Source organism: Antennarius striatus, chromosome 1 (genome assembly GCF_040054535.1).
Source record: "Antennarius striatus isolate MH-2024 chromosome 1, ASM4005453v1, whole genome shotgun sequence".
Taxonomy (NCBI): domain Eukaryota; kingdom Metazoa; phylum Chordata; class Actinopteri; order Lophiiformes; family Antennariidae; genus Antennarius; species Antennarius striatus.
Window position 1 is genome coordinate 18,678,966 of NC_090776.1, and position 13,384 is coordinate 18,692,349.

General features: G+C 48.1%; 2 protein-coding genes across 2 annotated transcripts in view; one reads left to right on the forward strand and one right to left on the reverse strand.

Moving 5' to 3' along the window:
- The first annotated feature begins 402 nt into the window (after positions 1 to 402).
- On the forward strand, positions 403 to 5,358 carry slc7a6os (solute carrier family 7 member 6 opposite strand). The gene is made up of 5 exons (XM_068311700.1): positions 403 to 597; positions 1,157 to 1,486; positions 3,286 to 3,480; positions 3,628 to 3,757; positions 4,147 to 5,358. The coding sequence occupies exons 1-5, from the start codon at positions 418 to 420 to the stop codon at positions 4,272 to 4,274; spliced, it is 963 nt and encodes a 320-aa protein (XP_068167801.1). The 5' UTR covers positions 403 to 417; the 3' UTR covers positions 4,275 to 5,358.
- A 1,085-nt stretch (positions 5,359 to 6,443) lies between these two features.
- The window catches only part of slc7a6 (solute carrier family 7 member 6), a 9,093-nt gene continuing 2,152 nt past the window's right edge, over positions 6,444 to 13,384 (reverse strand). The window contains exons 2-10 of the mRNA XM_068312243.1: positions 12,435 to 12,927; positions 12,164 to 12,289; positions 10,685 to 10,829; positions 10,496 to 10,619; positions 10,324 to 10,427; positions 10,153 to 10,249; positions 8,925 to 9,074; positions 8,657 to 8,840; positions 6,444 to 6,988 (exon numbers count right to left, since the gene is read on the reverse strand). Coding sequence (XP_068168344.1) covers positions 6,921 to 6,988; positions 8,657 to 8,840; positions 8,925 to 9,074; positions 10,153 to 10,249; positions 10,324 to 10,427; positions 10,496 to 10,619; positions 10,685 to 10,829; positions 12,164 to 12,289; positions 12,435 to 12,909 — 1,473 coding nt within the window. The 5' untranslated portion in view covers positions 12,910 to 12,927 and the 3' untranslated portion in view covers positions 6,444 to 6,920. The remainder of the gene's footprint in view (positions 6,989 to 8,656; positions 8,841 to 8,924; positions 9,075 to 10,152; positions 10,250 to 10,323; positions 10,428 to 10,495; positions 10,620 to 10,684; positions 10,830 to 12,163; positions 12,290 to 12,434; positions 12,928 to 13,384) is intronic.

Sequence of the window (13,384 nt, forward strand, 5' to 3'; positions counted from 1 at the left end):
GATGGATGGATGGATGGATGGATGGATGGATGGATGGATGGATGGATGGATGGATGGATAGATAGATAGATAGATAGATAGATAGATAGATAGATAGATAGATAGATAGATAGATAGATAGATAGATAGATAGATAGATAGATAGATAGATAGATAGATAGATGTTCTGAAGGCATCTGAACAACTGAATTGTTTTAATTCAACATTAAATTATTAATTTAATGTCATATATAATTTATTGATGATGTCATTCTGATAGTTTTTCCTCACTGGCTGAAACCCACCGGTGGGTTGGGTTTATTCATAGCGGCTGGTGATTCGTTGAGTTAGCTTTGATCGACTGAAAGTAGACCAATCAGATACAGGGTAGCTGGCCCTGACGTCACAGCGGAAGAAGGCGGAGGCTCCGGGGCAGACATGGCCGACATGGAGCCGAACGCCACCGTCCTGCGTGTGAAGCGGAAGCGGGGTTCGGACCCCGCGGACGCGCTGCTGCTCGCCTGCAAGCGGATCCGTCCGGAGGCGCCCGGATCCCCGGTACCGGAGCCCGACGTGGAGCGCTCCTTGTTCAAGCTGGTGGCCACGGTGGACACGCAGGTGATCGGCTCCGGCTACCTGGCAGCATGACGGGCTAGCTGCCGTTAGCATTTGCATTAGCCCGGAAACGGGTTATCGAGTCAAGACGTTCATGAGTGAAGAATGAACACCAATATATCTTTATGCAAATACTTTATGTTTACAGTTTGTGTTCATTTGTTCACTCCGACTCTGTCTGCCACTCTGACTCTCTACCTGCCTCTCTGACTCTCTACCTGCCTCTCTACCTGCCACTCTGACTCTTTATCTGCCACTCTGACTCTCTACCTGCCACTCTGACTCTCTACCTGCCTCTCTGACTCTCTACCTGCCTCTCTGACTCTCTACCTGCCACTCTGACTCTCTACCTGCCTCTCTGACTCTCTACCTGCCACTCTGACTCTCTACCTGCCTCTCTGACTCTCTACCTGCCTCTCTGACTCTCTACCTGCCACTCTGACTCTCTACCTGCCACTCTGACTCTCTACCTGCCTCTCTGACTCTCTACCTGCCTCTCTGACTCTCTACCTGCCACTCTGACTCTCTACCTGCCTCTCTGACTCTGTGGTCTGGTCTCCAGGACGCCCCAGTGAAGACTCACGTCCAGGAGGCTTTGACTCGGCCTCAGCTGGCCCACGCCTTGCGGCCCTCTGCCGCCAGCGCCCAAAGGATTGTGGGGGACCTTCGGAGCTCGAAGTGGTCTACTCGGAGGGAGGAGCGCTACAGAATCGTCTCGGGCCACCGTCCAGGGCTGTTGGAGCCGGCTGAAGGGCTACACCCCCAGACGGACACCCCTGATGGGGGGCAGCAGGCTGACGAAGAGACGGACAAATGTTTGTCTCTTGGAAACATCCAGGTGGTTGATCTCCTTCATGAGACGGAAGAGGACCAGAAGATCTCTGCTGGGGAGGTGAGTGGAGCTTCAGTGAAGATCAGGGTTTGTTCAGCTCTTACTGCGATTGGCTACTTCAGTCAGTCAGTCCAACAAACTTTAGTTCCTGACGGAAGCAGAACGTCTCCTCTTGTTGATGAGGAGTTGTGTTTACATCATCAGACAGGTCAGAATGGGCGGCAGTGGCTCAGTGGTAAAGCAGGCGGCAGAGCGGGTCGTCCAATGTTCTGAGATCGGCGGTTCGATTCCCGCTCCCGCCCAAAAATTACACTCCGCAGCACTGCCGAGGCGCCCTTGAGCAAGGCGCCGTCCCCCCTCACAAGCTGCTAATTTGGGCGCTCCACAAAAAGGGGCTGCCCGCCACTCTACCTCCCTTGCATGCCTACAGGCCCCCTTGTGTGTGGTTGTGTGAATTACAGGGGCCTGTACTCACTAATATGCATGTGATTGATAAGACTAACAAAACTAGAGTGTGCGTTCTTAATTTCCCTTCGGGGATTATAACAGTATATAAATTTTTTTTTAAAAATTAAAAAAGAATGCTCTCACACCATTGGCTGAGTGGGAATGGCTGCCTGGTGCGAACTGATCTCCTTCAGTGGACGTTCTCCGAGGCTCCAGATGTTTTGTTTCTGTTCTTGATCTATCCCATGATGCTTCACTCAGGGCGACACCGCGTACAATTTTGTTTCTCAATTTTCAGTTTTTGCTCAATGTTGGGCATCGCTGTCTCAGCGGGTCGTCCACTGGTCGCAGGATCGGAAGTTCAATTCCCACCCCTGTCCAGCCACCCGGAGTGTGAGCTGACAGTGGGAGGTCTCAGCTCACCTCACTGCTGAGGCGCCCTTGAGCAAGGCGCCGTCCCCTTCATAAGCTGCTCATTAAGGCGCTCCGCGAAGGAGCTGCCCCCCAGTGAATGTGTGTGTGTGTGTGTGTGTGTGTGTGTGTGTGTGTGTGTGTGTGTGTGTGACGTTACGGGCCTGTACACACCATGTATATGCATGCGATCAAACAGTGTCTATAGAGTACTCTTAACAATTTCCCTACGGGGAAAAGTAAAGTAATTAAAATAACATTTAATAAGAAATTGTTTCTCTGAAGCACGTCATACTTAGCTTAGCTCCCCGTTAGCCAGCGATCTCAATGTCCGTGATGATTGTCGGGAACCACAGCTTTGATCACCTCCTGTCTGTAATCATCTGTTGTCTCCACTGATTTCTGTCCCATCTCCAAACACTGTGTTTTTAGCCACAAACCCTAGGCCGTGTTTACCTGCTGGTCTCAGTTCGATCAGCTGATCTAGTGTTTACACAGTGACGATCAGCTGATCTTGTGTTTACACAGTGGAGGGACGATCAGCTGATCTTGTGTTTACTCAGTGACGATCAGTTGATGTAGTGTTTACTCCGTGATGATCAGCTGATCAGCTGACCAGCTGATCAGCTGACTGAGAAAGCAGCTCCATGCTTACCATAGAAAAACTAAGTTATATCATGAAAAAACGAGAGAGAAACAAGAGAAAAATAGGAGAGAAATGCATAGGAAAGAAGTTACTGGATGTTTAAAAGCTCAGCCCATAAGCTGGCGTCAGTGCTGGTGCGCCACCTAGTGGTAGCAGGAGCTGGTTAACGTTTAATGTCGGCCCAGACAGATCAGTGCATCTGGCAGTAATTAAAGAGCTAGAATATATAATAATAATATACCTTAATTCTGAACAATAAGTCCAGTTACTGGTTAGAATGTTAACTGGGTTTCTAGCTCAACCACTGGTCGGTCTGGTCCAGATGTTGGTCACCAGTTCTGGTTGGTTTGAACAGGTGGCGTCAGACCCGGAGGTCATCCTGTGTAACAACATCCAGATGCTGCGGGAGCGTCTGAACATCTCTGGAGGGGGGCCAGACGAGGAGCAGGACGCCGACTACGTGTACGACCTGTACTGCCAGGAGACGGCGGCGCAGGGCTGGATCCAGGACATCCTGTCGGTCAGCGCCTACGCTGATGACGGGCAACTGGTGCGTATGGGTGGGGGGTCGACCGGTCTTTAGATGCTTCTGAACTCCTGAATGTGAGTTCATGGGGTCCATCTTAAAGTGACTTGGTCATTATTGGTGTGACATGTGAACCAGTACCAGTCCAGTAATGAGACAAACTGGTTCCAGGTGCCGGACCTGGTGGTTCAGGAGGAGGAGGTCTACGACGACGAGGATGATGAGAATGATGAAGCCAACTGGAGGAACGACTACCCCGACGAGGAGGGGTCAGAGAGCGAGGCCGAGCAGCGCTACGTCGGTACGTATGAAGGGTGGGGCTGGGGGGCTCTGTTTAGGGGGGTCAGGTTGCTGCCCTGCACAAATAGTGAGTTCACTAGTCCTGAAGCATCAGCCCCTCCACCCCCCCAGAAACATGGGGGTCACCCAGCCCTCCCCAGAGACATGGGGGTCGCCCACCCCCCCACCCCCAGAGTTATGGGGGTCACCCATCACCCCCAGAGGCTGTACTTTGTCTCAGGCAGAAGGGCGTGTCTCTTAGCGGTTGTAGGTTTTGAAAGTCTGTCGACAAGTTTTATCCACATTAGCATTAAATGCTAACAAGCTGTGCGTAGCCTTCAGCTGCTGTGGGACGACTCCTTCGTCGCCTCCAGATTGTTTCATCGACTGGTTTCCGTGTCGTCCACACAGGCCACTGGGATGAGGAAGAGGAGGAGCACTCGTACAGCTGCAGGAGCTGGCGGCGCTACCGGAGGGACGTCATACAGGAAGTGGGTGTCTGCAGTGAAGAGGAAGGAGATGACTGTGATTCGGACTAGCGCTGTGAGCACGTTAGCGCGTCAGGGTCACATGACTGCAGAGGAGCTGCTCTCCATTTCACCACGTTTGTGTTTCTGTCTTACAAGTGAAAATGTTTTACTGTGAGAGCAGCGAACTGTTAGTCAAGATGTTGCCTGTTTGGGTCCTAAAGTTAGTGTCTGGGTGGGTGGGTCGCGGCGGCCGGAGGTGGGTCAGGTGGAGCTGTGTCGAGCTCAGGATCGTGTGAACATTGGCTTCATGATGGTGTGGATGTTTCTTCACAAGTTGTTCTTTTTAAAGTTCAGATTTTCCTGGATGCTGAATTCTACTTTTGTAAATATGTAGATGTGTATAAAAATGTAAATGTGTGTGAAATAAACTGTCAGTCAGTGTTCTGTTTACTGATCGTTCCTCAAACCATGACTTGGAACATAGAAGGTAAAGATCTAGCTCGGGGGGGGGTCAAACTTATTTTCACTGAGGGCCACATCAGCATTACGGCTGTCCTCAAAGGGCCAGATGTAACTAATAAATGTAACTCAATGTAATGTAACTACTGTATTTTTTGGATTATAAGTCGCAGTTTTTTTCATAGTTTGGCCGGGGGTGCAATTTATACTCTGGTGCGACTTGTGTGAAATTATTAACACATTATTATATCATTTCACATGTTATTTTCACACTAAACCGCAAGAGGGCGCTCTAGGCCTGTGTTGATACTTTCAACATTGCCGGTAACTGACAATGAGTCTGACGTAAGTGAGGTAGAAGAGGATGCGGCGCATCGTCTACCTCAGGAGTTGGGGGAGTTGTTTAAAGGTGACACCGAGGATGAAGATTTCATTGGATTTAGTGATTTGGAGTGAAAACTGATAGTTTGGTAAACTTGTTAGCATGTTCTTTATGCTAGAGTTATGTGAATAACTTAATATGTTACGTCGTTACTGACATTACCAGGCATGTCAGTCATGTAACGTTAGTACTGTATACCATACACTTATTCAGCCTGTTGTTCTCTATTTTATTTTTATTTTAAATTGCCTTTCAAGATGACATGTATGTTTTTGGTGTTGGATTTTATCAAATAAATTTCCCCCAAAAATGCGACTTATGTATGTTTTTTCCTCCTTAATTATGCATTTTTTGGCTGGTGCAATTTATAATCCGGAGCGATTTATAGTCCGAAAAATACGGTACTCCTTAATGTTAAATAACTGAATTTCTGACTTATTCTAGTTCCAAACATTACAGTTAGACAGAAAAAACATGTTTATTTGTTTCTCTGTTCTAACATAAATCCTTTAATTTGTCAGGTTATTAAACCCACAGAACTCCATCAATCAAGGATCAAACTATCAATGAATAAAGAAAAATAACATCAAACACAAGTTAGGACATTAACTTTGTTCACAACGTTTAGTCAGAGTTAAAATGGGCTGAATTACTGCATTGTGGGAAATGTAGTTTTGGTCAAACCACACTTTTAATCTATTAGTTTTTAGACAGTGACCTTTTATGTTTTCGTGGGCCACGTAAAATGGTGTGGAGGGCCACATTTGGCCCCCGGGCCTTGAGTTTGACATTGGATCTAGAGACTGAGCCCAGAGAAACTCATCTGTGTTTCAGTCTTTCGTCCTTCTGTCCTCTAAACTGCATTTTAAATTATGTTTATTTCAAACATAGATTTTTATACATCAAGGTGCCTAGTTTGGCTAAAGCATAGCACACGAGCTAGCATTAGCTGGATAAACTGTTAGTGGGAGGACGTAACTGCACTAACATGACTTCTGGAGCTCTTCCAGCTAACAGTCGATATGAACTTAAAACCTCGTGGATAGACTCAAAAATGTGTGACTGAAAGTAAGAACTGAAATAACAGGATCCTAAAGTAGAATCTCGAGTTGAGACACAGCGTAGAAAGTAGAAACATGAGGTCACTGTGTCAACCGATAACAGCCACCCATTGATTTGTGGTCTTCGTCTGTTTGGCTGGAACTGCTGCTACGAGCTCAGTGTGTCTCGTCTCCAGACCTCCAACACCCGTACGGCTTCATCAAACATCCGCGGAGCATTGCCTCTGTTCCCCGTGTTAAACGGAATAAACACAACGTTTACGTGACTTTAATAGCTTTATTAGCTCCTGACATGAGAAACACCAGGAACAAAACCAGGAATCATCCTGCGCAGGAGTTCCCGAGTCAAAGGCTGCCTTTACCGTAAAGAAGAGAGTAGAGGAGCAATACATGTTAACGATCAATAGCGTCGCTACTCCAACTCCGGTCTAAACAACTGTTGTCCAGTGAATAAATAATCAATAATCAAAAGCGAATAGTAAAAGAATGCTTCCTGGTTTGGAGCCAATAATCAACAGGAAGGTCTCAAAGCAGCAAAGTCGGTTCAGACAAACGTTCCAAATGTCTTCAACATTCATGAAAGTCCTTCAAAAACAGCAAAATGTTGGTTCAACATAAAAATGACTTAGAAGTTAAAAAACCACCAACCCCAAAGGGGGGGCTTTCCTTCCTGAACAGCTGGAGTCCGTAGATTCCCGGGTGAGAGCGTGTGCAAAGGGCGTTAGCATCTCTGATGCTAACCCCAGTGAGGTGAGAGTGCTTCTGCATAGTGAACAGTGTAACACGTGTCTGCTCTCCTGGTGAGTCCAGCTCCTACTCACCTGTGTCCATCTCTGTGAGGACACACAGGCAGGTGTTCTGGGTGAGGTGGGTGAGACAACCTGCAGAGAGACGAGCACATGTTAGCCCCCCAGGTGTGTCCCATGGGTGTCAGGTATGTCCCGTGGGTGTCAGGTGTGTCCTGTAGGATTCAGGTGTGTCCTGTGGGTGTCAGGTGTGTCCCGTGGGTATCAGGTGTGTCCTGTGGGTGTCAGGTGGGTGTCAGGTGTGTCTCATGGGTGTCAGGTGTGTCCCGTAGGTGTCAGGTGTGTCCCGTGGGTGTCAGGTGTGTCCTGTGGGTGTCAGGTGTGTCCCATAGGTGTCAAGTGTGTCCCGTGGGTGTCAGGTGTGTCCCGTGGGTGTCAGGTGTGTCCCGTGGGTGTCAGGTGTGTCTCGTGGGTGTCAGTTGTGTCCCATGGGTGTCAGGTGTGTCTCGTGGGTGTCAGTTGTGTCCCATGGGTGTCAGGTGTGTCCCGTGGGTGCAGGGCTCGAAATTAACTTTTTGTCTTGGTAGCACTGGTACTCCCAAATGTAGAAGTTAGTAGCACCAGGAGACTTTAGGAGCACCTACCCAAAAGCAAGGCAGTGACAGAGCGATAGAGACGCTCCGTCCATCTCCGTCCCACGCCTCTCTCCCTCCCCCAGGAGAGCAGCCGCAGCTGCGCTCTCCTTGTTTCCTGACAGGACCCCAGGACCGCGGTCCTGCTCAGACTGTTTGGCGCACATTCTCCAGCAGGTCCACACTCACGTGTGTCCGCGTCAAACAAACTGTTGCGGTAGTGCGTTCGAGGGTGCACACTCGGAGCTTACTCGTTTTCCCCACATCCACACAAAACTGTATGAGAGACGCTCACCTGAGGAGGCTGCGTCGGTCCGCCTCCGGGTCAGGGGCCAAACCGAGGCACTACCTGGGTGTGGCTTAAATAGCTTTGTGGCGCGCTGTCAGGCCAGCCCGGTTGCCCCAAACTCCACCATGCCTTTAGTGAACATTTGTTTGCATTTTTCTTGGTTATTTTGCCCTCAGCTCGGACTTCAGGGGATAATTCTGCGCAAAAGATCTGTGCTTTGTTTCATAGTGGCGCTTCATGTTACCACTTTTAATTCATGCTACGTGTTCAGACAATATGAGGTAAAATGGTTTTGAACTGCCTGACGGAGGAACAAACAAATTTCGTCCACTCATTGTTAACCAGCGGTTTTCCTCGTTAACCTCCCTTTGTTTGGAGCTATGCTGTCTCCCTTCTGTGCTCCTGTAGCGGTAAACTCACAGCGGTAGCGAGCTGTCTCACTTCCTGGTACACTGACAGCACAGGGTAGAGAAAATGATCTGATTGGCTGAACTGAGTGGAGCTATTACCGTATTAACTGGAGGAGTAGCCTCCGCTGTCTGTAGCCGCAAACTGCAAGTAAAAATGCGCCGAGAAATCTACTCTCGTGAATTTATCATGGAGTGGTCACAGGTCAGGACAGAATCATCACGCGGTCCGGATCCGGACCGCGGTCCGCCATTTGGTGACCCCTGCTCTATGGAGAGAGAGAAAGAGCGAGAGAGAAGAGGAAAAAGAAGGCATACCAGATTTTTTTCCCTAGTCGCACCGGTGCTCCCAAATATATTTAATAGTCGCACTGGTAAAAATTTGGGCGCATATGCGACCAAAATGGTCACAATTTCGAGCCCTGCGTGGGTGTCAGGTGTGTCCCGTGGGTGCCAGGTGTGTGTGGGGACTCACGCAGCGCCTCAGTGATCACAGACGGTCGTTTGGACTCTGGCAGATGGACGCCCAGGAAGTAGACAGGGACCCCCGACAGGGCGATGGCGATGCCGATCAGGGAGCTAATGGTGTCGCTGTAGAGAGGGACCGCCACCAGGAAAATGGTGCACAGGCAGAAGATCACCGGGAACGCCAGCGTGAGCTGCAGGGAGGCATCAGGAGGTGTGAGGACCACGCATCCACGTGAGGGTGTGGTGTCAGGACGTCCCCCACGATGGGGCCTCACCTTGAGGGGACGGGGTCTGTCGGGCTGCTTCCAGCGGAGGTAGATCTGCCCAGCGATGGACAGCCCCATGAAGAACCAGTAGCTGAAACTGTAGTAGTTGATCAGCTGGAAGACGTCCTCCACCGTCAGGTACACCAGTGACATCACACACTGGATGGAGAGAGACAGGTGACCACTGTCTCCAACAACATTTTGTCAGCAGGCTCAACAACCGTTAACTAACATGTAAAGTGTGTGTGTGTGTGTGTGTGTGTGTGTGTGTGTGTGTGTGTGTGTGTGTGTGTGTGTGTGTGTGTGTGTGTGTGTGTGTGTGTGTGTGTGTGTGTGTGAGCAGGCTGCAGCTGTCCTCTGAGTGTTTAGGTGTGCCTTTTCATTCTTTTCTTTTCGTCAGCAAACAGATGAATGGGGGGCTGTGCTATAGTGTAGTGGGACTAGGGTGTTCATAGTGTTTATGGTGCTTTTGGGTCGATGACATGTCTTACAGCGTAAGGGGGGAGGGGGGCTCCTGTTGTCTGTTGGTTTGTACTAAAGTAGGTTTAGTTGTATTCTTTAGATGTGTAGTATTTTACAGTACTGTCAGTGTTTTTCTCTTATGCCTGTATTTACCTGGTATCCATGTGAATTTGTGTGGATATACACAATGTCCTCTGGGACTAATACAGTACCGAGAGATAGATAGATGGATGGATGGATGGATGGATGGATGGATAGATAGATAGATAGATAGATAGATAGATAGATAGATAGATAGATAGATAGATAGATAGATAGATAGATAGATAGATAGATAGATAGATAGATAGATAGATAGATAGATAGATAGATAGAATGATAGATACATACATACATACATACATACATACATACATACATACATACATACATACATACATACATACATACATACATACATACATACATACATACATACATACATACATACATACTGTATTAGTCCCAGAGGACATTGTGTATATCCACACAAATTTAGACAGATAGATCGATCGATCTGGTGGGAAAAGGACCCTCAAACTTTTGGGGGCCATTTGACACCTGAAGTCACAATTTCTATTCATCAGTCAAGTGTTTACAGACACGTCAGGCTTTAGATCGATCGATCAAAAGGTATCAGGACTGAGCCTTTTCCAACATTGTCCGTAACGACGACCAACAGGAAGCCTACAAATATCGCCCAGTGCTCATTCTTGAGTGACATTCATTGTCCTACGTTGAAGATGAGAGCAGGGATTGGAGTGAATCTCTGGATGTGGATCATGGACAGAACGTCTGGGAGGTGGCCTTCACGAGAGCCCACGAAGAACAACCTGGACACAGACAGGAAACACAACGTCTCAGTCAGACTGAGTCCATGGTGACATCAGTGGTTGTGAGGGTCTACCTGGAAGCAGCTATGATGGAGGCGTTGAGGCCACCGTAGCAAGAGAGAGCCACAGCGATGGGGATGGTCCAGCTCATCACCCCAAGAGTGTGATCTGCAAAGGTCTGAAGACCCACAAACTGTCATTTGGGATCACACACGTGGATCAGGGCGACATCTGATTGGATCTTACCACTGCCACGGCATCACTGGCATGTATGGCAGTCACATCCAGAACAGCGTAGTAGGCCACATTGGTGAGGATGTAGATGATGGTGACGATGGGCATGGAGATTCCAATGGCTAGTGGTAGGTTCCTGGAAGGACATCTGGGTTAGGATGACTCCTGGACTGGACGATGAAGAGGAAACGTAGGAGATACCTTTCTGGGTTTTTGATCTCCTCTGTGACAAAGTTGAGTGTGTCCCAGCCGGAGTAGGAGAAGAGCGCCGAGTAGAGCGCCAGTGCGATTTCACCGGGATCTGTCGACGATCCCCTGAAGGACGAGCTGAAGTTGGTGGTGTAGCCTACAATGGAGACAAACGCGTGATGGAAGCATCAGTGAAAAACTTCTAGTGGGAAAAGAACCCTAAAACTTTTGAGTTGACGGCTGAAGTCACAATTTCCATTCATCAGTCAGGTGTTCACAGACACATCAGTTCAGCCACGATAACAAGAACACTAAACAACCTGCATTCCTGTCTAAGATCCTCGAGAACGTAGGGGCCAAACAGCTAAATGACTACCTGTTAGAGAACTCTGTTAAGAGGATTTTCAGTCAGGTTTTAGAACAAACTAGAGTACGGAGACTGCACTGCTTAAAGTCACAAATGACCTTTTAACAACGTCAGATAAAGGTCTTCTGTCTGTTCTAGTCTTATTAGACCTGAGTGCAGCATTCGATACTGTTGACCATAATATTCTTTTAAGGAGATTGGAAGAGGAAGTTGGGATTAAAAACTCAGCACAACATTGGTTTAGGTCGTATCTATCCAACCGATTTCAATTTGTCTATGTAAATAATAAATCTAAAGACCGAGAGACTCTCACCTGTGGAGTACCTCAAGGATCTGTTCTGGGGCCAATTCTGTTTAATCTGAATATGTTACCATTGGGAAATATTATAAGGAAACAAAACATTAATTTTCCCTGTTATGCAGATGATACCCATTTCTAATTGTCAATTAAAACAAACAAATCGGATCAACTAACTAAATTAGAGACCTGCCTCAGGGATATTAAATTCTGGGTGCTTCAAAATTTCTTAATGTTGAACAGTAACAAAACTGAAGTCATTATTATTGGGCCGAAGCATCTTAGAGATGATCTCTCTAACATTGTAATTCACTTAGATAGCATTGCTCTATCCTCCACCAATGAAGTCAGGAACTTATTTAAGAGTAGAATCAAAACCCTCCTCTGGTAGAACCTACAACTAGAAACACAGATTCTACTCGATAAGCTGCTATAGGCTCAGACTGCTGAGCATATTTTCTCTCCAGTTAAAGGGTGTTACTTTAATTACTTTAGGAGCTTCTGTTACTTCTTTCTTTGCTTTTCCTAATATTAAATTAAACCTTTTAAATGCTTGCGAGATACTGCCACTGTCTTTGTTTCTGTTCGACAGGTGGGGAACAGGTAAAGAAGGGAGAAAATCCAAAGGTCTGGAAATCCCGCCCCCAATTCAGCAACAACAACTCAATCTGGACTAGAAATTCAATCTGTCCTATCTGTCTCTCTGTGTCTCTCTCTCTCTGTCTGTCTCTCTGTCTCTCTCTCTGTCTGTCTCTCTGTCTCTCTCTCTGTCTGTCTCTCTGTGTCTCTCTCTCTCTGTCTGTCTCTCTGTGTCTCTCTCTCTCACCCTGACAAAGCTTGACGATGCCGGTGATGATGATGACGATGAGGGCAGCCACCTTGGCGTAGGTAAAGATGTCCTGCACGCGGGTGCCCCACTTCACGTAGGCAGAGTTGATGAAGGTCAGTAAGCCTGGAGGGCAGAGTTTAAAAGGTTAGCAGCTAGCAGCCAGCTGTGGGTGGGGCTAGCTACCGGCTATGGGTGGGGCTAGCAGCTGGCTGTGGGCGGGGCTACATACTCAGCTAGCCGCCGGTTGTGGGCGGGGCTACATACTCACAGACACACGCTGCAGCGATGAGCCGGGCAGCGGCGTAGGGGGGCTCACAGGTGGGGAACAGCGGCTGCACCAGGTAGTTGGCGAAGGTGATGGCGATGACGGCCTGGCTGGTCGGCTCGATGATGAGCAGCGACGTCCACAAACGGATGAAGGCCACGAAGCCCCCAAAGGACTCCAGGATGTAGGCGTACGACGCACCCGATTTGGTGATGGTGGTGCCCAGCTCAGCGTAGCAGAGAGCCCCCACCACCGAGAACAGGCCCCCGATGGCCCAGATGACCAGCGACAGCCCGTAGGAGGCGCTGTAGAGCAGCACGCCCTTCGGGGAGACGAAGATGCCTGAGCCGATCATGTTGCCCACGATCAGGCTGACCCCGTTCAGCAGCGAGATCTCCTTCCTGAGCTGCAGGCTCTCTCTGGGGGGGTCCGGCCTGGGGGAGCCGTTCACCTTCTCGTATTCCTCACCGGCAGCCATGACGTCCTGCCCAACACCCTGTCCAACAGACCGGGACACAGGGGTTACCCTCAGAGGAGCGCCGACCCCCAACAGGGGTCAGACAGACCCAACCTGCACCTCCAACAGGAAGGTTCTGCCCCGCGCTGGGGGTGTTGGTAACACCGACCAATCGTCTATCGTTATTCATTAGTAATCATCCTTTAATGATCCTCGAAGGAAAAATTACTTTCTTTCCAACCTGAACAGTCGAGCACTTATAAATATATACGTAAATATACATATATATTTATACGTATATATTTATGCGTATATATACATACATATACGTATATATTTATGCGTATATATACTTATAAGTATATAAATGGTACTTAAGTATTTATAAGTATATATACTTATAAATATATACGTATATGTACGTATAAATATATACATATAAATATATACGTGCGCGAATATTCCTGTCGCCGCTGCTTTTGTATTATTATTCAGC